This window comes from Chlamydotis macqueenii, chromosome Z (genome assembly GCF_036417535.1).
Source record: "Chlamydotis macqueenii isolate bChlMac1 chromosome Z, bChlMac1.mat, whole genome shotgun sequence".
In the NCBI taxonomy this organism is placed as follows: Eukaryota; Metazoa; Chordata; class Aves; order Otidiformes; family Otididae; genus Chlamydotis; species Chlamydotis macqueenii.
In genome coordinates, this window is record NC_141593.1 from 19,274,723 (window position 1) to 19,300,949 (window position 26,227).

The 26,227-nt window shown below is 37.8% G+C and overlaps 1 protein-coding gene across 1 annotated transcript in view; it reads left to right on the top strand.

The window, feature by feature from the left end:
- The window catches only part of RAB3C (RAB3C, member RAS oncogene family), a 125,282-nt gene that overhangs the window by 5,588 nt on the left and 93,467 nt on the right, over positions 1–26,227 (top strand). The window contains exon 2 of the mRNA XM_086770961.1: positions 3,168–3,395. Coding sequence (XP_086627087.1) covers positions 3,168–3,395 — 228 coding nt within the window. The remainder of the gene's footprint in view (positions 1–3,167; positions 3,396–26,227) is intronic.

Genomic DNA, 26,227 nt, shown 5'->3' on the forward strand with positions numbered 1-26,227 from the left:
AGAAACAAGGCATTTTCCCTGGGTTTACTATCGATCTTCTCCTTTAAGACATGCCTGTTATTATAGTTTTTAAAAGAAAACAATGTGAAAGGCACAAAGGAATGAACCTCAGTATTTTGAATCCCAGCTTTTCTGGCCTTTTGCATCATATTTTCCAGGGGTACTTCATGCTGTGTTAGGCACCCAGAGTGAGGTGCATATGTAAGTGCAAACTGAAGTGATGTGCAGGCCAGGGAGATCATGGCATGCCACTCTGCTTAAGTGAGAAAGCTGTTCAAATTAATTCTGCCAAAGAATGAAGTCCTCTAAGGCCATAAGAGTAACAGTAAAATGTTTTGTTATTATCATGAAGGTGGCAGGTAACCACATAGTTTTTCACATACTTGTTCTCAGCCCTGCCCTGTTTTGACCCATTCTTTTGGGATCAAGGGAACAGCTGAACAGGAGACTTGAAATGTACCTGGGTGTGACACAGAAAACTCTGCTTGATGATTAAACTTGCCTATGTCCATAAATAATCCACATTTAAGGAGTTTAAATATGTGCTGTAAGCAGGAAAGCATACAAAGCCATCCTTTTTTGTCCTCGGACCATATTCAAGCCAGGGACATACCTTCTCCCAGTTTTGATAAGGAGCAGGCATGTGAAACCTCCTGACTATAGGTCTTCTTGATCATTGTCTGAGTCTGTCCTGAGTCCTCTAGGGGGTGGCCTGAGACTGCCTTTGGTGTTAACGTCCTGGTGGGCGTACATACTTGAATAGGGACTCATTCTGCAAAAAAGAAAGTACACAATATAGAGTCATAGAATCATAGAATAGTTTGGGTTGGAAGGGAGCTTTAAAGCCCATCTAGTCCAACCCCCTGCAAGGAGCAGGGACATCTCCACCCAGATCAGGTTGCTCAGAGCCTCATCCAGCCTGGCCTTGAATGTTTCCAGGGATGGGGCATCTACCACCTCTCTGGGCAACCTGTTCCAGTGTTTCACCATCCTCATTGTAAATTTTTTTTTCCCTTATATCCAGTCTGAATCTGCCTCCCTCTATTTTGAAACCATTACCCCTCGTCCTATCACAATGGACCCTGCTAAAGTGTTTTTCGCTGACTTTCCTATCAGCCTCCTTTAGGTACTGGAAGGCCACTATAAGGTCTCCTGGAGCCTCCTCTTCTCCAGGCTGAACAGCCCCAACTCTCTCAGCCTGTCCTTACAGGAGAGGTGCTATTCTTATGCATTCTGTTTTCAATTTTACTAAATAAGGACAAATTTGAAAAAAAAAACTTACCAATACTAACTATCAGTAGTCTAGAGAGACTGGCTCTCTAGGCTAAAGTTAGTCTCTTCAAGCAATTTGAATTATTATCAGTACCTCACTAGTCATCTTATGATTCCTCAGGTGGGAGGCAGAGAAATTAGATCTTTCCCATGTCTTTCCTATGCCTTCTGCATCCTGTAATAGGCAGACATACTCCTACCCCTGAAATAAAAGCTGGCTGCAATTCTGTGTTCAACTTGCCCATAATTCTGCTTGTGGTACTGCAAGTAATGAATCCATAAGTTCAAGGCAGAGTAAAGGTGTTGAGTTTTTTTTAATTATTATTTTTTTTAAGAACTTGTAAGGAAATTATTGCATAGGTAATGCACATAAACACATTAATTTAGAGGAGCACTGAAATTTCTTTGTGGGGACAGTCTGTGTTTAAAATCGTCCACAAGAGACACGTTCTTATTCAGGCAGGCTACATAATGTACAAGCTTTAGCAAGAACATTATTAGAATCCAGATCCCCTGATTCCTCTGCTGAATGACTCATACTGTTTCCAAAGTGTTAGGTGTTAAAGTACATGGGAATGAATTGTAAGGCACATAGGACTGAGGGCAGCAAATTAAGTGAAAGCTAAACCCTCTTTTTATAAACCTTAAGCGAGTGGAAGAAGCTACATGGAAGGCTTCCTAGGAGATAAAATCAAGAAAGGAAATTAGCATTATTCTTGCTAGAAGTGGTAACTACTAGTTTCAGCTCCTGCATTACAGAAGGGCAGCAGAAGAGGCTGCTGGGGAAAGTGTACAGGTTATACACTGGCATCTCCAGCCACTGCACAGTCTTGTCCACTGGACTTTATTGACATGTTTTTTTCCACAAACCTTTATGTTAGAAGATTGCGTCTATCTTTTTACCTGAAATCAGTGTAGAAAAGTGTTGCCCTTAGTGTTGCCAAACTCCAAGAATTAAAAATCATGGCAGGCTCCCAAAATACTTGAGATTTTTTCTCAAAAAGCATATGAGGTGAAACACTGCCTAGTTCTATGTTCTTTATTTTTGCCATCTCGTTTTTGAGCATCCCAGGTAGAATTTTGGTCAAGTTTTCAAGTTAATCTCTGTAACTCTGTCAAGAGCCTTTTTATCAATGGAACCCATCATCTTTGAAGTCCCTAGAACAAAATAAGCTTGCTCTTTAGCAGTATTCTGTTATCTGTGCTTATACAACTATTTTATATGCATTAGAAACTGTATTTTAAGGACTCAAATTTCAAAACATTGACAATTGCCACTTATGATGTTGCATTAACACTGTAAATCCCAAAACTATAGAACTAGAAAAAACCAAGACCCTGTTTCAGAGGTATATACCCAACTCGCTATTTAATGGTATGATAAGTGAAAACTGGTAAAGGCAAAATGGTTTTAATAAGTTTATAGGCATTACAAAAGACAGCAGCATATTTACAGTGAAATAAATAGTTCAACAATTTTATTGGATGTAAAACATATTAAGCTTTTGCTTGGAAATATACCTCCTGTGTCATAATGCAGCATTGATATCTTATTTCCTTGTTGTACAAGTAAAGTATCTTTGTCTATATTTTCACCATGTATTTAATTAATCACATTTTCTGGAGTAGATCTTTCTAATTATATACTCGAGAACTGCCCTGGATATTTAGAATTATTATTTTCTTTGGTACCAGTCACCAGGGATGCTTTCATCCTCTTTTGCAACCAGAACTATTACCATGGATACAAGAATCATAAAAAATAATTAAACCTCTGTGAATTTCTACTTGAGTTCATTCATATCTGGTATCAAAAACTTCAATAAAATCTAAATGTTTCCAGTTTTAGATAATACAAGAGACAATAAACTATTTATTTTTCTTTTTAATTACAGATGGCATCAGCTCAAGATTCCAGATATGGCCAGAAAGATACATCTGACCAGAACTTTGATTACATGTTCAAACTGCTCATTATCGGCAACAGCAGTGTTGGGAAAACCTCCTTTTTGTTCCGATATGCTGATGATTCCTTTACGTCTGCATTTGTAAGCACAGTTGGGATCGATTTCAAAGTAAAAACGGTTTTCAAAAATGAAAAAAGAATTAAGCTGCAGATTTGGGTAAGCCAAAAATTATAATTCTATGAAGTAAGCAAGGTGCAGCATTAGATAGCATTTAAGCTACTGTAGGTTTGCATTGAATGTCATAACCTTTATATATATATATATGGCATAGTAATGAAGAAGCAGTTAATCAGTTCCTGCATCATTTTTTTGTCTTGAATAATAAAGTGTAGACAGTATTTCTAAGGTATTGAAGTACAGCAGAGTACATATTCTGAATTAAGTTCCATTAAGACATAACACAGGTTGACACATATTGATATCTGTGCAGTGAGTTATAAAGAACTGTGCAATATATAGGCTATTGAAAGTGATGCAGATTATTAAAAAGTATCTTGAAATACTAGTTAGGATCTCGTTTCTTCCCACAAAAAATATAAATTCATGTTGGAGCTATGATGTAACAGAAGGCATAATTTTGTCCACTATTCGTAATATTTTTCATCCTGATCACCTGAAGCATCTTCCTTCTGCTGAGGAAGAAAATATGTGGAAAGAGAGAGTGTAACAGCTGTGTTGCTCAAGTGTGCAAAAACCTCTGTACCTTGTGTACGCCTTAGAGATGGTAGAAAGATGCCAAAAGTAGGAAAGTGTGATGCCTTGTAGCAGGTGTTGTTTCCTGCAAACTTTCCTCAGAAAGAAAAGATAGCCAAAACTTATTTATCAGGAGCCACTGATGCTTACATCTCCTAATTCTTTAGTGATATGGTGATGCTCACTTAAAGGAGAGAGGAGGATAGCAGCATATTTAACAATGTGGTACTTGGAGTTAAAGATTCAAGTCTTTGCCATCGTGATTGAAGATTTTGAGCAAGGTTTCCCTTCTGAGTATTTGTAACAACTTTATTAACCAAGATTTTCCTTTTTTTTTGTGCATGAATACAAGTCATTTAAAAATTTTATTTAACAATGAGCATCTATTAATCTCAGGAAATCTCACATCAAATACAACCTGTTCATCTATCATGTTTTGAATAGGAGATACATTTAGCATCTTTTTAATATGGCACAAAGGTGAATTTTCCAGAGTTTCCTAGGCTATATCTCACTCAAGTCTTTTTAGGTAGGCTTCAGCTCTTGATATCTCAAATTCTTTGTTGTTCTGTGCCCTCTAGGAATTGGAACACACACTCTTTGCCTCTCAACTTCTCTACCTTTTTAAGCTTAGATTCTTGCTGTTATCAAATATAAAAGTGCTACATACTCTAGCACTGGATCGAGTATAATAGTGCTAGTGGTAACTGTATGTCATGTGCATGCTTTAGCTGCAGTTGCTTGCTAGTTCCATTGTAGTACTTTAATGTTTGAGATTACATGGTAATTCACTTTGACATTACCTTATTATTTTTTTATAATGGAGCAATAAAATTGTGTTCACATTATAATCTTTACACAGTTCTTTTTATCACCAAGTATCCTCTACAATAGATTAATTGTTCTTGTCCCTCCTAGCAAAAGCAGCAACGTTATTTTATGATGTTGTATTAATGTGATTAGTTTGGCACCAGTATATTTCTCATAATGCCTCTCCACAGCAGACTACAAATAAGTGCTTGGCTCAAAGAAGCCCATTAATCTAAGTGTGTTCAGGGCTACCCATGGCATAGAGAGGATTCTGTACTCCTGCCAGCTGGAATAAACTTCCAGTTCTAGGAAAGCAGACATTTTGTTTTTCTTTGCATGGTAGTAATGTGCAGAGTCCATACAGACTCTCGACAGTCCTTGCCTGAAAAAACTTGCAACTGAAATAAGTGAAACCAACACAAGGGCTCTGTGTCTCTTAGGGAGAGGGAACAGAGGCTCAGAGCATGGAAGAGACCTTCCTAAAGTCACTTACCAGGACATAGGGTTAGAGATAGGAATTCAAATCTTACTTTCATGCTAAAGCTTTTTACCCCAGCCAGTACTGCATCCTGGTTGGGGTTTTTTCTCCATTAAAATTTTAATGCCAGTTCTGATAAAGCCTTGTCAATGCCAAATTAACTCAAATTGCAACAGCTCACTATTGCTGTTTGTACTTCTTAGATGGAGTATTCTGCATTGGAGCATTGTGTTGCAGTTAGGCTTTCTAGTAAATCAGTTGACTGTTGCACCTCTGGGACCTTAAATAAAATCATTTAAGTATCTCAGAAAGCTATTATTGTGCACAAAATCTGAAATAGAGCACTATTACTCCATCTTGTAAGCTATATCAACAGCCATATTGTTCTTAATGTGTAATATCTGTATATGTAACATCTGTCTATATTATACTTTATTACTTTTCTTTGATTATGCAAATGTATTTCTAAAATGAATAGTACTCCTGCAATATTCATTTCCATTTCAAACTGCATTTATGTAAGACCATTTATGTTAGATAAAATGTAACATTGAATGAATCATAGTGAGTATGATTCGATGTTAATCCTGAGTAGAAACATGCATGAGGTTGTAACACTTCCTTCAAAATTACTGGCAAAGTTTTTGGTGGTATAATGCGATAAATGATAGTCAGCATATTTGAAATAAAATGTTCTGAAAAATCTTACAGGTTTGAATAGTCAGAAGAAACTGGAGGCACAACTTTAAAAAGTGTTCTGAGTGATAATATCGGAACTTAATTAATTTTCCATATACTGCAGTGAAAAATGCATGGAATGCTGCTGCTCTGCTCTCCTTGCCCAGCAGTAAGATGCAGGAATGTGTAAATAGTAATGCTGTTACGTCACTAAAATTCCCTAGGTAGAGACACAGTTAAACCAACTTGTGTCCTCTTATAGTTTTGTACATAGTCTTCTTGGGTAGACATTTAAACTTCATGTTTAATAGCCCTTTCAGCATGATACTTTGTGTTCAACTTGAAGCCTGTTGAAGCTTGAAACATGTATTTCCTCAGAATAAGATTCTCCTATGCTTACCAGTGAAAAGTGCAAGTTTGTTTGAAAGTCAGCATGGGCACTCAAGGAAGCAGAGTCATTATTTCTTAACAAAATTCACTGTGTGATTATCACACATTGAGTTTGTTTGGCACTTACATTGCCAGCTAAATAATCTGCAGTTGCTCTCTCACCCAATCACTCTGCTACTGGGGAAGGGGAATCGGGCAGCAGGAAAAGGTGCTGAGGGCAAGCACAGACACCGGAAAGAGAGCAAAAAGAGCAGGCCATCCCCATCCCCACGCCTTTGTATAGAGCGTGACGTTCATAGTATGGAATAATTCTGTTGCCCAATTTGCATCAGCTGTCCTGTCTTCCTTCTTCCTAACCTAAATACACCTGCTTGCTTATGAAGTGTGAGAAACTAAAGAAGTCTTTGATTCCCTTAACAAGAATTCAAAACATGAGTGCTTTTCTCATGCCATCAGCAGCTGCTGGCATAGGAAATTAACTCTATTATAGCCAAATATAGATATTATCTAGTGACAACTGTAAGCAATAGCTGTTATTGCAACTGTTCTGTTCTCACACTGACTTAAAATGCTGCAGCTCCTGGAAAGTGCAGCTGCTTATTAGAAAATTGACTCTGTCTCAGCCGAAACCAGGACACAGATGAACTAGCAAGGATTAACAGGTTGAAGTAGGTGCTATCTTACTTACTGGAAAGCCCTGCAGGTCTTCTGTTTGAAGTTTTTCCTTGCTTTGAGGCAATGGTGTCTTATTCTTGGATTCAGATGACCTGAATTGAATTCTCTTCTTTCATAGTTCAAGTGAAGGAGGACAGGGCTCTCTCTAGTACTTACCTCATATCTTTTTCATATAGTTAGGAAGAGCCTGCTGGGAGGACTGTAATGTATCCATTTTTTCCTTCTGAGCCAAACACTATCTTTTCACTGTATTTTTTACTGGAATTGAGAGAGGTTCAGAGTTCAAGTGCTATATTCATTAGCAATAGCACATTACCTTGTCATAGGACCACTAACTGGCCTTGAAATTTTGTTTCACAGCAAGTTATAAATGTGACAACCCTGTCATGGACATTACAAAGACAGCATACTAGCAAGTTTTTTTACCTTTTAAAGGAAAGAAATCCATTAAAAAAAAAAAAGACCTTTTACCTTAAAAGATATTGATTTCTCAACAGAAACTATAAGAAATTTTGAAAAGGAATTGTGACTGTATGCAGCACATATGTGCATAAGATGAAAGTCCATCAAAGGACTTCAGGATGTTTTACAGCATCAAGTAATAAACAGCAATACATTTTTCCTCCATTTGGTTTGAGCTAGTAATATTAAAGTGATGGGACTGAAGACTATAAGATTCTTTCTGTTTCAAAGTGCTAGATTTTAAATTATGTTCAGTTTAAATAGAAATGGCTTGTCCATACTAATTCTGATTAAAATACACTCTAAAGAAAATGATTAAAAGCTCAAAGAGCTGTCAATAGTTTAATAGAAATAACAGGCTCCAAGAGCTTGTGGAGAAAATATAGGCTAATTTGGACAGCAGAATTTTTTAGCTAACATTTGTCAAAATAAATATTTAAAATGGGGGGGGGGGCGGACAATGAAGTGCAGGTATTCATTCCTAGAAAACAGAAAAAGATTTACTAAGACAGGTCAACGTATTTCTTTAACTGACAGTGTACTCATACCTCATCTTTATCTCATGTTCAGAATTTGCTTGATCAGAACTCTCAGTGATTTCTGATTTCAGTACAAACTTTGAGGAGTAAAACATCAAGTTTTTCCTCTCTGATATGTTTATTACACAAAAATATTCTAACTGCATTCATACAGCAATATCCTTATAGCTTCTATCTGATTGCAGCACTTTGGTGCAAATACCAAGTAAGAACACTGCACTGCATTTTGCTGCTTACGTGGCTTTTCTCTGGGACTCGCCATAGACTTCATGGACTTGGTACACGATCACACACAAATAAAGGATATTGTCCTGGAGAAGTCAGTGTAAGAGTTGTTTCTGTCAGCATATCCTTCCTAGAACTGTGTGTGACAGTTTCATTTGATAACCCAAATGTTGCTGTCTTCACATCAGCTGTTTTCTATAAAATGTCATAGGGCTTAGGGACTAAGTGAGAACTGAGTTTTATAAGCTGAATGAGGAAATCCAATGTCATCATTCAATAATTGAAACTATAGTAGCTGTTAAAAAAAATCAATAAATGTTAGGCACCTAATTTTTTGTTGTTGTTTTTAATCTACAAGCTCCCTTACAGTGCTCTGGCAGTAAAAAAGAGTTCAGTTAAAATGAGATCATTTTTTTATGTGTGTGTGTGCATGTATGTGTTAGAGGGATCTGTGGGAGTACCAGAATGAATGAAAATTGCCTTGATATTTGAGTCTTTAAAGGGTATCGTACAGTAATTTGCAAGTGTGAAGGCAGTCCAATATTGCAGAAATATCCTGTAACAGTGACTTAGGCTATAGCATCAGTGCAAGAATCACTAAATACAGTGATTCAGAAGAAAGGCAGTGAAAGGAAAGCTGAAGCAATGAAAGGGGAGTTGAGTAGCATGTGGAGATAGTACATAGCAAATGTAGCGAATGTTTCATCACAGGAATTTCAGGGCCTGATTTTGTCACATCTGACTTACCTGAGTATTTTTGATTGGTATGATAGCCACATCGAAGTTTACCTCTTGATTCCTTTCTCAGGTGCTGGTGACAATGTGTAGCTGCTGCTTTGAATACACAGCCTTTTGAGATGACGATAGTAAATCTAATATTGAAAATGAATTTACCTCATCTCAGTGTGAAAATCAAACGTTTATCCAGCAATATAGGCAACAAGAGATTTGAAGACAGTAATATACAGGGCTGAAAACTGCAGGGATTTGTAATTTTTCTGGATCCATCTGTACTAGTAAATAAAATACACCAAGACTGTCCTTTGGCACAGAGTCCAGCTGGCATGGAACAGCTTTTGTCCATATGTTTAAACTCTTTTAGTCTCTGAAAGAGGATGAATACATCCACATTTTGTATTGGGAAAAGTCTGTCCTGTGCTAAGTCCTGAACCTCACCCAGGAACTGTTTGCCAGAGTGCTAGCAAGCTTGAGTCAAAACCATGCCAGAAAACATGCTGGCAGTTTCACAGTATAGACAAATTCCATAGCCTAGAAATGCTCCCTGACGCAGCTTAATTTGCTTTTATAGCGGTGGCTTGAAAGGGCGGCAGCTTCAGCCAGCCTTGAATTATGCTGACTTGTCTCTGGTGATAAGCAATGCAGTGTGTTCACAAATGCTGTTTGGTCAGAAGGCTCTAAAGGAAGCATTCTGGGAAAAGATGGTTAATGAGGAATGTAGTTGTGATGGCCAGAACACAAGCTCTTGCTGGAATTTCCCTGTTAGCTGAAACAAGGTGAAATTCTGGGCAGCTTTTGTTTTGGTTTAAGCAGCCCTCCAGCAGGTGAATGTTATCCCAGTTGTGGTTGGATATTGTTAGCCCAAAATACTCTTTCTCTTCTCCTTTGCTTATTTCTACACAAGAAAAGAGCCATGAATAATATTTACCTGAAAGTTTTGGGGTAGGATCTTATTTTCATACTGCTGTATTATTTCACACAGTGCTTCTTACATCTTCACTGAAAGCTATTTCAAGAGCTATGTGCAAGTCATGTTTGATATACTCTATTTCTCAGAAATATTGGCATTCATTAATCATTATTTTTCCATAAGTGTTTTTTCCCTTTTTTTTTTTTGTAGCACATGGAGTTTTCAACAACAAATATTAAAGGTTTTCACAGCCAAGGAAAGCCCATTATAGTACAGACAGTACTATTGTGTTCAGATCTCAGTCAGAGAACTGCCAGGAGTTTTTAATCTTTGTCTGTCTTGAGGATCTCAATTACTTCCATAAGTTGTATATTTTCCCTCAGCCAGGGATTCCTAGTGCTCTCTTTACCTTGCTCTGTTTATTCTATTTGTTGAACCTGTTCTTCTGTTTATATTAAATTTGCACCCATGGATCCAATTCAGCTCAGGTTTCCATTGCTTTAGGTAAGTAGCCAAGAAAAAGATGGTTGAATAGTTCACTTTTAGCTAGTCAAGTAGCAATGAACAGGTTGGAAGGGCAGACGGCTATGTAGATATTTGTCGGGGAAAAGAAAACTGCTTACCTAAAAAGCAGACGAAACAGCTTGTCTTTTCTCTAAACTTCAGTAGATGCTAGTAGTTTATATAATCTATATATGTATTCTGAATGTAAATAGTTTATATAGCTTGAAGTTTAAAGGCATCAGAGCAGAAGGAAATACAAGCAGAGACTGAAAAGATAATATGTGTGCTGCTATGTGAAGTTTGACTACAATTGCTCATACAATGAAGCATGATGTGAGAGAAAGCATCAAGGAGTCTGAGTGAGAATGGGACAAAGAGTTTATGAGACAGGGCACCATAAGTGGTGTAAAAACTCAGAAACAATTACAGACACTACGTGTGAAGGCTTGTATTATTTCCTTCTAAATCACGCTGCAAAAGTGGTAACAGATGTGATACTGCAGCCCTTTACTGGAAAACACAAAACTGAACTCCCTAAAAGTTTTTGCCAGAAATACTACCTTGGGACCTATTCTGGATGTAAAATATAGATGCATCCATTATAAACAATATACATCTTGTAAAACTACTTGTATTTTTTGTATAGAACCACGGCCCAGTCTTCAGTTCCAAAGAAGACCTTGGCAATGTAAAAGGCATATTCAGTTCAGCGGGACTTCAGTACAAAGAGCACATGCTGTACACTTTGTGAGACTGCACATGTTGGCCAGTGATGGCACTTTTAAAACTTATATGCTTTTATTTTAAAAGCACCCCTGACTATTCAAATATTGATGTGACATGACAATTTTATTGCTATAAAAAGCACACATCTTGAGGGTTTCAAACCTTGGCTCTAAACCCAACTCAAAAAAAAGGATGGTGCCTATCACTTCATCACCCTTACTTTCACTGTTGAAACTGCTACTTTGCTGTGATTTTAAAGTTTCCTTAATGTTTTTGTTATCACAACAGCAGCTTCTACTGATGGACTGAAAGACATGATTTTGTCTTTACATCTGAGAAGGCTGATAGGATGTGTAAGGCATCAAGGCATAGAAAGTCCCTTGGTTGCTTAAATGGTGCAAGAAGATGTAATGTTAGTATTACTGCTTAGCTATAAACAATGTGGTTATCTTCATGTTTCATTTCAGCTGTTTCCCCTCCTGCTGCTTCTACTTCTAGTCTCTGAATCAGGACTTCTGTTTGTCTTTCAGTTGGACCATCTGTTTTTTCTGTTTTCCAATTAAAGTTGCAATGCTAAGGAATTATATGTTTCTGGGAATGGTAACCACATACAGAGCCCCTCAGTCTCAGACCTATGATTTAAATCCAGGTCAGAACTGATCAATAGCTATTTCTATCGGATGGATATTTCGTTGATGTATGTCAAATCTGTTCAGCTGTCTTAAACTGGTTTCTAATTAACGTGTCCACTTTGCTTGTCCTAAAACTATCTGAAATTCTGATGTTGTGAACACTTCTGGGCATTCTTAACATGCATTATCCCACAGATTCTTTTAGATTAAAATATTTTTTTAGCCATTTCCTTAATGTTATCCATGTCAAAATTCCTAAGCCAAAGTGTTAGGAGAATGGTTGGAGAAGTATCATGTATACCCGCTCTATACTCCTTCCTAGGTGACTGCTTTTGGCCAATGTCAGGATAATGAGCTAGAGAATGCTGTGGCCTGATTCCATGTGCTTGCTATTGCACTCATATGTACCAAAGCGGTTGCAAACTCCTGGCCTCAGACAGCCTGAAGAATAAACTTGAAGTAAATGTCAGTCCTGCAACTGCAACAAGGATTAAATTCCACTATTTTCCCAATATTCCAATGGTTTTGTGAAAGCCTTCTGTAATATTAGGTCAAAGATTTTACTCTTTTACTAAATTCTGTGCTTTACAAAACCCTCCATTGCCTACTTCAACAGTTTTGCTATATTGCTTTGCTGGCAGCATAGAAATCACGTCCCTGTGACCAGCTTAGCACTATATATATCATAGCTGGCCTTCAAATATTCTCTGACAAAGACTCCCATTATCAGTAAAATTATACATCTGTATTCAAAGGCAAAGATTAATTGGAAAGAGAAGGTGGCATTTCGCATAATTAAAATTCTAAATAAGACTTATCTCGCTGTTTAAGTGGAAATTTCTGTGGGGATTCTTTACAAGAAACTGAGCTAGTTTAAGATACCTTCTAGAATACTTTTCTATAGTGTGTCTTAGGTAGTTTTTCTTCATAGGACTCCTGGGAAATGCATCTTGCCATCATTCAGACCAACAAATCATTATCCTGACAGACCTAAAGTAATTGCAGCTTCCCTTAACCTGTGACCAGGCAGTCTGGTATAACGTTTTTCAGCTGTCTTTGCCTTCCATATTGTGATCTGCAAGTGACCAGCTTTTCCCATGTAAGCAAGCATATACCAGTGGAAGAACTGTCATGGACCAGCAGTTACATGTGTGCAAGCATCATATAGATGCTACATAGGCTTCTTAAAAACTGCTAATGAGAAAGGGAAAGGGAAGAGAGAAAAGTATTCCATCCATGTGTAACTCAACAGCAAGATCTTAGATTTTGCTCCAAGTGAGGAGTCAGGATTGGAAGAAAAAAGAGAATGGAGCAATTTTGCTGTGATAGGAGTCTGAAGCAAGAACAATAACCTTGGATTAATGTTGCAAAGCAGGTAAGTTATTTTAATTGCTCAGGCTCATTAAAATCCAGAGAAATCTGACAGTATACTTTAAACTGTGAGATGCAATTTACACTGACTAAGCTATCATTTTAAGAAGCAAGAATATGTCTATTTCTAAAATGAAATTAAATCAACAGCATTCCTTTAAGTGAAATCAACTGTGCTGCCAGGTCCTGTGAACCATTTTAGTGCTGCATTTAAGACATCTTTACAGCTGCAGTGAGTGTACAAAGAAAAAAAAAAGTCTATACAGCCTCTTTGCTGCATTTTAATAAGATTCATGTTGTAGATTAAGAGCAAAGTGTTGAACTCTTGCTGTGCAGTTGTTGCTTTGAAATCGGAGGACCAGAGCCTTGGACAGGAGCCATAATGTAAATACCATGAAAAAAGGAGTACAGAAACAGTATTTAAAGCTCACTTTTGCCTTCTCCTGCTGCTTAGTGCAAGCTGTTTCCCTGTTCTGTGTTAAAACATCTTGAAGTAATTCTGAAATTATGCTGGGTTGACAGGGGCACAAGTGACTGAGGGATGATGGGAGTCACACAAAAGCAACTCTTTTTTATTTAGCTCTACCCAATTTGCATTATGTTCTGGAAGTAAGCTTAAGTGCATTTTGTAAAAAGCCAGAGCCATAAGGGGCTCTGTGTCATGTCAGGACAGTATTTGTAGTAGCTAACACATTATGGATAATCCATCTGGCTTTTACATGTGAACTGATGACATTAAGCAAAACAGCATCTCTGGAGGATTTAGCTCTGTTATTCATATTGTTATTTCTTGGTCAGCTGAGAAAAATCAGTTAGGATATTGGTTGCATTTTCTTCTAGTAGAGGATTTAGCTCTGTATTCATATTGTTATTTCTTGGTCAGCTGAGAAAAATCAGTTAGGATATTGGTTGCATTTTCTTCTAGTAGAGAAGCTGCCTTTTCTACTTTTCTTTCTTTTCAGTGTAGTTGAAGGCGAATCTCCTTCAGTCTTTTCAGAATAAATATATTGTTCTTCTGTAATAATCTAGGTATTTTCTGGTTTAATCCAGATTATTCTATTACTGCTTATAAACAAATTGTTTTTAGCTGTTATTATAGAATCATGAAATGGTTTGGGCTGGAAGAGACCTTTAAAGTTCAACGCCCTGTAAGGAGCAGGGGCACCTCCAACCAGATCAGGTTGCTCAGAGCCCCTTCCAGCCTGACCTTGAATGTTTTCAGGGATGGAGCATCCACCACCTCTCTGGGCAACCTGTTCCAGTGCTTCACCACACTCACAGTAAATAATTTCTTCCTTATATCCAGTCTGAATGTACCCTCTTTTAGTTTAAAACCATTACCCCTTGTCCTATCCTTACAGGCCCTGTTAAAATGTCTGTCCCAGTCTTTCCTATAAGCTCCCTTTAGGTACTGGAAGGCTGCTATCAGGTCTCCCTGGAGCCTTCTGTTCTCCAGGCTGAACAACCCCAACTCTCTCAGCCTTTCCTCACAGGAGAGGTGCTCCAGCCCTCTCATCATTTTTATGGCCCTCCTCTGGACTCACTCCAGCAGGTCCACATCCTTTTTACGTTGGGGTCTCCAGAACCGGACACAGTACTCCAGGTGGGGTCTCACCAGAGCAGAGTGGAGGGGCAGAATCACCTCCCTCAGCCTGCTGGCCATGCTCCTCTTAATGCAGCCCAGAATATCGTTGACTTTATTTACTCATTAATTCCCGTTTGAGAAATACAGAAAATTCTGCCTCAATTAATTCAGTCAACAACTCAGATGGAAGTTATCGACAGTGTGATTTAGCAAAGTTGTTTAAAATTAGGATGGTACCTAGGTATAGAGAGTTCTTACCTTCCTGCCCATCAGATTATTTAGGTGCACGTATAAAAATAAAAAGGAATTTAGGTCTGTCACAGGAAATCAGTTGTTCCGTTCTAACAGCAAGAATGATACCTAGTGGACATTTTTGTTCCATATGGATTGGATACTATTGACTTTGGTTTATTGTAATTGGAAATAAAGCCAACTCTGCAGAAAGGAATATGAAGTAGCCTCTCATAGGGGTTTATTGTTTTCCTTTCTAGATGGTTTGGTCTGTCACACTGGCTAGCAAGGCCTATATTTAATCAGCTTAATGAATCATTCTAGGATGATCTGAGCTAAATAAAGCCTGGAAGTGTAATATTTCATAGTTCTATATTCACCAACAATAAGGACTCGTATTTTCTGCAGTGTCATGAAATCTTCTGGTACTGCTTATTTCTGACCTCTTCTCCAAAAGATATCTAAATTCTAGTCATCATATGAGACTTCTTAACAGTGCTAAATGCAATTTAATTCAACTGTAATTTCTTTGGAGAAATGTGTTTGTGACTAGTGTTCCTAGATTTTAGTGTTTATGATCACACATGAGACTGCTTCATGTATGCTAACTGTGGACTAGAAATATGAGAGTGAAGTGTGGAAGCATCCCAGTGGGCTGGATGTAAGTGTAAGATTCTTTAACCGTATGAACAAAAGGAATCAAGGAAATTTCCTGTGGAAGGAGCAGTTTAGTAATAAAAAGAAGGGTGTGTAAGGAAATAATGACAAGCTGTCTTGAAAGCAGACATTAGAGTTGTAATGCATTGGGGAAAGGTTTTAGGACTCAAATAGTGAGCAAACTTAACACATAGTAGGTATATGGTAATAAAACTTGTTAATGATAGGAAGTTGGGAAGTGTTACCAGTATAGAAGAGAATGGGTGCATCATACAGAAAAAAAACCAGTGTCAAGTAATAGAAATGGAATTTAATTTAACAGTACCAAACTGGGAACTTTGGGAACAACAATAAGAAATTATTTTATAAACTAGAAGTTATTCAGTCAACAGCCACTGAAGAAAAGCTCAATCTGGGTATACAAGAAAGAGAAAGGACTCCTTGCAAGCATCCAACGAAAAACAGTTGATATAGCTCTTGCATGTGCCTGGTGAAGTACTTCCAGGAGGAAATGGGACTATTCCATTATCTACTGCACTGGAGATACTTCATATGGAAAAAAGAACTCAAACTGAAGACAGGTGCAGAAAAAAATGTATTGTAATGAATAGAGGAACTAAAGGAAAGAGAAGGAAACAAAAAGTGTGGCTTTTTTAGTCTAGAACACAAAGGGAAGACTAGTGCTTTTTTTTTTTGGCGAAGTCTTTTTTTTTCAATAAATACACTTTATTTTGTTCAAAACACACAATTCTCCACTGAGAAACAGTTTGGACAGGGAGAATATGTAGGCAGGCCTCATTTACATGACATCAATGTGCTGTTGGAAGAAGCTTCTAACAAATGATCAAGTTATGTACTGCTAGTCTGTATAAAACACAGATGCATTCATGAATTTTCTTAAAAAACCTGTGTGACACTGGGCTGGGAAATGGCACGTGCCTTGTTCTGAATGCTCCCAATTGCACCCTCCCCAAACATACAGTAGAAATTAATGCTTGCGTGATATTTTGAATATGACAGTGGTCTTACTTACAGTACCTCAAGGACTCAAGTATTTGTCTTGCTTCATGATCATGAGCCACTATCCTTCTTCCTGTTCTTATTTAGGCTAAATTTCTTTCGGAAAGTCCATCCATGCAGTTGCTAAGAATGCTTTTTTTCACAGCACTCTGCTTTGGGCAGTTTAATGAAGTGAGGAGGTCAGAATAGTGTCATTAGCTGGCTGCATCCCATAAGATAGTGCTGGTGGCAGGTAGGAAGGGTTATAACAGAAGCATGACTCTAGAGTGATCAACAGGAAATCAATTTAGTCACTGGGTATGATGAGTCTGGCAGACAAAGAAACTCACAGGACAGCAGGTGAGTGTGACCACGTCTGTTTACCATGTTGCACAGAGTATAGAATCTGTCAGAAAGGTATTAAAAGATGATATAATAGCAAGGGAGGTTATAGTTGCTTTGGCTAGGAAATGGAAAGGCTTAGCAAACCAGTATTGTGCTAATTAGAGAGGAGGAGAGAGAAAAATTATGTGATTGAAGCATATATGAGGAGTCCTCTGAAAACGAATTTCAGACCTGAAGAAAGACAGTAATTAACAGCCTGAAGCATAAAAAGACCTTACATAAAACTCAGATAGTCCAGGAGAAATGCCCCCACACTGAAGATAATGAATGGCATTATGATCATACAGGAACAAGAGTCTTAAAAGCTACATGGAAGAAACAATGATAGAAGATGACATTTGTATGTAACACCCTTAATTGGACATCAGCTCTGGGGATTAAACCGATATACATTTAGACCTAAAATCATGAGCACTTCTTGCTTTATTTGAAGGGCTAAGACTGCCTATGAAAATGTCCTGTTGTAAACCAGGCATTATAAGGGCTGGTCTGTATGAGAGGAATCTGATTTTAAAGAGATAGAAAGAAGAAAACCTGAAATCTCTTCATACATTCTGTCAGTCTCATACATGTAGATAACAATGGAAGTCCTTGCTAAAGGACATTGCACATGCTAGAAGTTTACAACAGTTAAGAGAAGTCTGGACAAATTCATGTAAGAGATACTATCTGAGAGTATTTGTAGACAGAGAAACCACTTCTGGCTCAGGATATCACAGAGCTGCATGTGGTTGGAGGCTAGGGGGATGTTAAAAAGAGCTATAGTGTATGTCCGCCTTGTTACAGTTTTCCTTAAGCATTTAATCATCAACATTGTTACAGAGGATACTGACTAGATATACTTTTGATCTGACCCTGCAAGACTGGTCGTACATAAATGTTTATTTACCTGTAAAACAGATTAATTCTTTGCCTTCTTCCAGGAAAAGCTTCCCTGGTTTTTATGAAGCTATATTTCCTAGCTAGAAAAGTGCAAGAAAATTCAGTCATAGTGTTTTTAATGCTCAGGCCTTTGTCTTGTACAAATGAGCCTTAATACTTTGAAAATAACAAGATCCAGGGAAACAGGAATTTTACCTGTCTGTCCCTTTCAACAAGGTTTTCTAAAAGCTGTCATGTAGTAGTGCACAAGTAATCACAGAAGAGGTTGGAGATGAGGCATGGTAGGACTGCAGTCTTCTTGTTTCATCACAGTGAAAGAGGAAGGGTTGGGAACCAGGTAGATTCTAGGAAATCTTATGGTAATACTTGTGCTTTGATTCCCATTGTTAAAGGACTGCTCAGAGGCTGATGTTGGTATAATTATCTTGTAGTTCCTGATAGACCACATACTATTTCTTCTGCTAAATTATGATATTTCTTTACTTCTTTTTAAGCCTCAGACATCACGAGTCTATTTCCTTCTGAATTCTTTTAGAAATCCTAGGCCCCAATGCAGTGATTCTTAGCCATTTGTATTTGGGCCTGTGGTGTCCTGTAGGAAGTTTATTTTATTTTAGCAATATAAAAAAATAGGTAGGGTCACCCACACAAAATGTCCATTACTGTATCTTCCAATGATTTATCTCCTTAAATATAACTCCAAACCTAAGTAATAAAGGATTTTTTTTTTCCCCCAACTTCCTTGTGGATTCTGTCAGTGGGGTATGAACAAGGGTTTTAAATGTGGTTTAGCTGTTTCACAGGTTTTTATCAACTATGACTTTTAATAATACAATAAATCCTACTCTATGGCAAACTACTTCCAAGTCTGAAAGAACCAATGTTGAATTACTGTGTGTCGTAGTTCAGCTCCGACGGGGACCAGACTACGCAGTCTCTCTCTCACTCCCCCCACTCTCTGAGAGAATACGAGGAGATTTGGCAAACAAAAGAAAACCAGAAGAAAAAAAAAACCAAACATGTGGGTTGAGATTGAACAAAAAGTAAATTTAACAGTAATGACAGAAGAAAACAAAACAGTGATGGAACACAAATACAGTACAATAGCTCACAACAGATCTCCACATCCAGTCTTTTCCAAGTAGCAGGAAGCCTCCCTTCAGCACCCTCCTCACTTATATACTGAGCATGATGTCAGATGGGATGGAATAGCCCTTTGGCTAATTTGGGTAAATTAACCCCAGCTGTTAGCTAATTAGTTAACTATCCCAGCCATAGGGGCTACCAGCTCCAGTTCTCCACCCAGCTCAGGTAAATATTAACTCTGTCCTGGCCAGAACCAGGACACTGTGATTCATCCTCTTGGTAACTCAAGTTGTATCTCCAAGGCCACCAGACTTCTAGCATTGTGGAGATTAGTAGGCTCAGTTTTCTGTTTCTGGAAGGCATTTTGTAGTCTGGCTTTGAATAGGCTAGGGAGGAAAGAAATAAGTTTAACAACTTTTCATGTCATTGAAGGTCTTAATTTAACTGATTGACAGTCTTTCTTCCAGAACTGAATCATCCTTAAATCTAACTCAGCAATTACCTTATCATTTGCATCTCTTGTAAACAAATATAACCAAACTCCTTAAAATGAAATAAAGATTTAGGAAAGATTTTAGCTTCATTACAGCAAGGAAACAGGTGAATTTGACAACATTATATTAAGGTCTAGATCTAAGTGTTTTATCAAGCAATGTGACTGTTGTGACTGAGTCAGCAGCTATGTTGCAGGAAAGTAGAGTTCTGACTGTTACGTCAGAAGATTTTCTCCTACAGAACTAAATTGAGTTATGTTTTCTGGACCTATCCTGATGAGATTTCCACTCAGATTTCTAAATCTGATAAGCTTGTGGACAGAACTTCCAAACGTGGTGAAGTTCGCTCCTTCAATTCAAACAAGAAAGCATTCAGAAATGTATACAATAGCAACTTCTCGTTTTATCTATTCTGGAACTGTAAGTAACTGTTAAACTTAAGGACAGACTGTCAGTTGATATACATCAACGTTGTTCCACTGAAGTGATAAAAACCAAGTTAACAAGCTTGGTAAGGTGGAGATCCAGGTTTTATATTGGAAAAGGGAGGAGGTAATACAGAAGTGGAATCAGAAACTGTAGATCTTAGTAAACTGAGATTGAGGTATCTGCTGTAAGCTAGTAGTCTAACGTGGCTCTATAACTGGTGGTCAGAAATAGCTGTCTTCAGAAGGTGATTTATGTTGGTTTCATTTAGTGGAGGTGGGCTACAGTGGCCGCTTCTGCAAGAAGCTGCTAGAAGTTTCCCCTTTGTTTGGTGGACTCGGCTGGGTCTAAAAGTTGTCTTCTTTCCCCAAAATCTTCTACAAATGGGTATATTTTCATATTTGGAAAAGGATCAGATAGATTTTTCCAATGAACCAAGGGACAGGAAGCCAAAGGATTCCTGGAGCCATAACCAAGATCAAGAAATAACTTTAAAATGACCTATCAAGAATTTTCTTGTTTTCTCTGTGGAAGTGAGAGGGAATCTGTGCTCCATGACAATAGGCTAGGAAAAAGATATGTGATTAATTCTCTTAGTGGTGAGTTCTGCTCACCAGTCCATTTTCTGATTTGTTTATATTTGTCAGAGAACACTGTGTAATGCCTGCTGCAATTCTTCTTACTGTTAATTATCTGGACTGTAATTTAATTGTCCCTTACATTGTTCTGTATCAGAAATCTTAAATAGTATTTTTTTTTCCTAAAAGCCAGGCATTTCTCTTGAATACAAGCCAAGATTTTGCAGCATATGTCTTAAGTGAATGAGCTGCATGTGATACTAATCATTTTGGGTTTCTCTTTTTCAGGCTGTAATAGGCCTTGGCACAAATCTGTGCTTTCCTGTGTCTTTTCAAAATTATTTCTGAGGCTTTTCAAAGAGTAGAGTAATAACTCATTTTTGTGATTTGGCCACCATGCCAGTAAGTTGCTCACTTGCATGAAAATAACATGCTTGCCTCTACCATCCATGAGTACATGTTCAAGAGAAACCGTGTTTTTTGTCTTTTTACTCCCTCCTGCTGTCAGGAGGTTCCAAAATTGAAATCACTTGCAAGTGAATATCCTCAGTCTTGGATCTCAGCTCCGTAGCCTCTTTGTGACTGACTCCCAGTCACATGGATTAATTAGACTATTGCGAACGCAGAGGTTACTCAGTCAAATAATACTGAAAGACCAGGTCTGTATTACCTACCTCTTAGAGGTCTGGGACTGCAATTGCTCAGCTTCAAATTTTACCATCAGCTTATCTCATTTGAGTCATGGCTAAATATATTTCTACCTAGTAACAATTAACTCCTGGTGGCAGCTGCCTGTTCTCAAATCACATTCTGTACCCATATGCATGTAACACATGTAGCTAATTATGACAGAGGACCTGGAAATGTTATTAGACTCCAAGCACTTAAAGACCCTCATTAATTATGTACATGGCTACCTGTGATGGGTTACATTGTCCACTTAGTATGATCTGCGTAGTATTGAGTCTGCACAGGGAAAAATCATAAGAATTAACATGGGGAAAGAAAGCATCAACTTTCTACTTTGTGAAAGACAAGAATGCCTAAGGTTCTTCAAAAATAGGAGAAAAATTCATATTGATACCTTACATTTATGGAGTGTCTAATTTGTCATGAAATATCTGAAATAACGATGTTAGATGAATGTATTCGTTTCTTTCTTCTTGTTACTTGTCATTAAAAAATAACTATGTTTTGTGAGGCATGCTAATGCTCTTTGGGCTCCCTAATGAGTTTTTGAGAAAGGAAGGAGGAATAACATTAGCTGAGGGGTGCACTTGCAGACTTAAGAAACCTACTGCTTTTTACAGCACACTGTCACATCTTCAGAACATGTTAGTCTTCTTGTTTGTACACACATCACCTGTTCTTGTAGAGTAGGGCTAGAGTGGGACCTTCCTTTTGCAGAAAAAGAAATAAAGAAAGTCAGAATAGCAGCTGGGTAGAGTGGAATGAGAGAAAACAAACCATATCTAGGAGCAGAAGTATGCTATGGCATTTTTTCCACTCTTAAAATATTCTCAAGTATCTCTCTATTATTTCTTTCCATGAGTGCCTGGTGGCACAATTGGATAAGGAGAGGGTTTTTTTCAGCACTTAGCAGATCTGAAACATGGACTCAGCATGGCTTTTCCACTCTTATGACAAATATCACTGAACCTCTTGGAATGTCTTTGTGGTTGCTGGGAATGGGCTTTTGGCAATGAGGTAAATAGCGGTATCTTTCACACAACATTGACAAAGCAACTGAGGCATGGAAGATTATCGCAGTTTGCCCAGAATTATAGAGCAAAGCTGTCATTCCTTAGCTTTCCTCTTGCTCTTTGATGTCGTTTCCACCCACTGCCATTAATTTCTCAGAACATCTGTGAAGTAATCAGCATATGGCCTTCCTATGTGATTGCTAATGAGCTTATTAAAAGCTACAGCACAAAATTACACTTGCATGTGATTTTTGCCTTTCTTTACACTGGGTTTTTAATTACCTGCAAGCACTTTATGAAATACTGTGGCTTAATAGCTTTGCAGTGTTATTCTGTAATGTTATTTGAAAATAGGAAATTCAGTGGGCAGGGAGTTCTTAGCTTGGCAGAGAAGCTGGATAACTTTTACTTAAAGCAACATTTCTCCCCAGGCCTTTGCTATACAGAACATGCTAGATAACAATTCTAACGGTAAAACAATGGATTCTGCAGAAGTTAGGTGTATCTAAACAGTATGTAGATCTTGTGCTAGGTCTTTTATAGGGATAAATATCAATCTTAATTCTAAAATGACAACTTGATATCAGAATAACATGGGGCTATTTAAATAGTGAAGCATTTCTAGCTAGATAATCAAAGATTTCCCATAGAACAGCCAAAGTGACTGAACTGTTTTCATGCTAAAATTAAAAAAAACAAACAAACAAATATGTCTGCAAGTACTTGAGAAAAAGGGCAACTAGGAAACTGGAAAATATCCTTCTTACTTCAGAAAACAATAATTCTGTATGCATGTGTTCTGCTTTGTTTTCATGTATTTCTTTCCCTGCTGCCTTTCAAGATTTCATAGTGAGGGATCCAGTTTAGTTTGGCATGTTCATTGTAAGCTAAATATGATGTTTGTTCCCCATGTTTTTACTTCTTAGGGGTCAAACTCCACAATGCTAGGAATTAAGTGGAACTAACAGCACTAATTATTCCCCTTGGATGGATTCTGGGAGTAGCTGATTTAGTCTGCTCCATTATCACTAATTATCTCAGTAAGTTCCTCTTTCTATCATTGTTCTGATATAATCTGATCTCTGTGTTTGCAGTGATTGGATTTTAAGTAAAGAACCTAGCACAGATAAAAGGTCACAACTGTCCATTTTAAACTTATTTTGATTTTTAAGCACAGCTTTCTTTGGTTTAACTATAAAGCCTCTCTGTCATTGGGATATGGAGTGAAGGTTTGTGTGAACTGTGAATTACTGAGGTACATTTTTCTGTGCATTGTTCTCAAGGAGGCAACAATTGGAACAAGCGTACTATGCAGAGGCTTCAGAGGAACCAGTGCCTCAGAACGTCTTTATGGTGCTCTTCAGCTCGAGATAGCAATGTGCAGAGATTAGTGCAAAGCTGCTGACATGTAGGAAATAATTATTTTTATCACCTGATGTAAACAAATATGGGATGGATAAGAGACACATACTGGAGTCCCTGTGGCATCACAGGTGCCTTACAAGTTTTCAGGATAGTCAATCTGGCATGAGTATCACTGCTTATTCTGTCAACGGAATTTAAGCTTATCCTCTCTCAGAATATGATATGTTCCTTAAAAAAAAAAATAAATTGTATTAGTGACATTCCTGCCAAAACAAATCGATCTGGACAGGTAGATTTGTTATCCATTCATTATCCACACGGAGCTGCAAATGGTTTGAAGTTACTACCCAATTATTATAAAATCTTTCCAGCCTTGCTCTTTCTATACTTTTTGAGGCATTTTAATTACAGCTTCATTATAGAAAATTTTTCTTGGTGTTTCCAAATTCTTCCATCAGTTTTCCAAGTGTGAAGCAGATTAGGACTACTTTTTTCATTTTATGCAACACACAGTTTTACAGTAGTACACTGGATGAGCAGCTGAGGTAAGTCTATGTTATTTCTTTCACTTTTGTGCAGTTACCCTGACCTACATGAGCATGGGGTCTAGTGTAGTAACCAATTAATCAGCTAATATGCTTGAAAAATATATTCATTATTCCTCATTGCCTCTGAGTACTACTGTAAGAACTGTGAACATTGAAGTTGATACTTCTCTGTACTGGATCAATGTGTAATATTTATGAAGGCAGAAACTTCAGCTACAAATAAACCTTTTGAAGCGAGAATTTATTTTAGATATAATTACTAGACTTGGGAAAAAGCTGTACAATTGTCATGAAAAGAATGAATAGCTCAGCAGTTCAAATTATATTAACAAAACAAGGACACGGTAAATTTGTCATATTAATAAGCTACTGAAAGATCTCATTTCTTGCATATATTTAAATCACTGTACTTTGTGGGGCAGTTTAGCACTTGTTTCTGTCTTCACTGCTCAGGCTAAGTGTGACTGACAAATCTTGCAGTGTTAGACTCTGTGTGCCTGCAACCTTGAAACCACGAGGATGACAGTCCTAAACTGGATTACTGATGGGATTATTGTGGTGATCAGGTATATGTTACCACGGACAAGTTGTTTTGCACTGAAACATTGAATACTGAAATACTAGGACTTCATTTTGCCAATTGCCACAGGGATAGAACTCTTTTGATCAATGAGATGTGTACCCATGTAATAATGAAGGACAACCACTCCTAATAATAGCAAATCACTAATGATTAATGTGATGGGGTTTTTTTCTTGGTTTCATTCTTGGCTTGTTTCTCCAAGCTTTCATTGTCTCATTGAAAGCACATAAATTTTGATCTAGCAAAACATTTTATTGTTGTGTTTCTAAGCCAGGAGAATAATATGCTTCCCCAATATATCTTTGAGCTATAGCTGGTCTCAACAAAACATCACTTACACTTTGGGAATCATAACATCTCTCCCTGTTCTTGTTTTGTTCTACTTAGAAGTATTCTTACCTTCTGAAATACAGCACAACCTTGGCTTTCTGCATGAAAACCTGAGAGTGGACAGATATATTAGCTATTGAGTAAATGACAGGGATTCAGGACAAAAAAAAAAGCTATGGAAGCACATTTGCTGATAATTCTGTGGGTTTTTTTTTTGTTGTTGTTGTTGAAACTAAAATTTTCTGACTGAATTTCTCCTGTGGAAAGTTTCTGAGGTTCTGCGTAGAATTTTTGTAATCAAGAAGTGGTAGAGTTCAAAGTAGGTACCTGGGTCTGTGAAATCCCAAATGAGTTCTCACTGCCATTGATATAATCAATGTTCTGGTGTGAGTCTCTTTCTCTCTCCACATGTGGGTTTGGGGTTTTTTTTTTTTTGTTGTTTAGGGCTTTGGGTTTTTTTGTTTGTTTTTTGTTTTTTTTTCATTAAAAACTTCTAAGGGGTTTTTGTTCACTTAGTGAAATTGATGTTCTTCATTCACTATGAGTAGAAACATGCCACAGGCTACATTAAAAGTAATTTCTTAACTGATGCTGCCTGCTTTTCAAACAGATTGGTTATAGTCTCAGTGACCTCCACTCTCTGGCAAACATCATCCCATGAGGCTGAAAAATCAACTGCAAAATGGTTTTGAATTTGTAAATAACTGTCCCTGTAGTTCTAGCCCCTGCTCATAACATCATAGAATCATAGAATCCTTTAGGTTGGAAAAGACGTTTAAGACCATTGAGTCCAACTGCAAACCTAACACTACCAAGTCCACCACTAAACCATGTCCCTCAGTGCTACATCTACATATCTTTTAAATATCCCCAGGGATGGTGACCCAACCACTTCCCAGGGCAGCCTGGTCGAATGCTCAACAACCGCTTAGGTGAAGAAATTTTTTCCTAATATCCAATCTAAACTTCCCCTGGTGCATCTTGAGGCCATTTCCTCTCATCCTATTGCTTGCTACTTGGGAAAGGAGACCAACACCCACCTCACTGCAACATCCTTTCAGGTAATTGTAGAGAGAGATAAGGTCTCCCCTCAACCTGCTTTTCTCCACGCTAAACAAGACCAGTTCCCTCAGCTGCTTCTCATAAGACTTGCTCTCCAGACCCTTCATCATCTTCGTTGCTCTTCAGCACCTCAATGACTTTCTTGTGGCGAGTGGCCCAAAACTGAACACAATGTTTGAGGTGTGGCCTCACCAGTGCCAAGTACAAAGGGATGATCACTTCC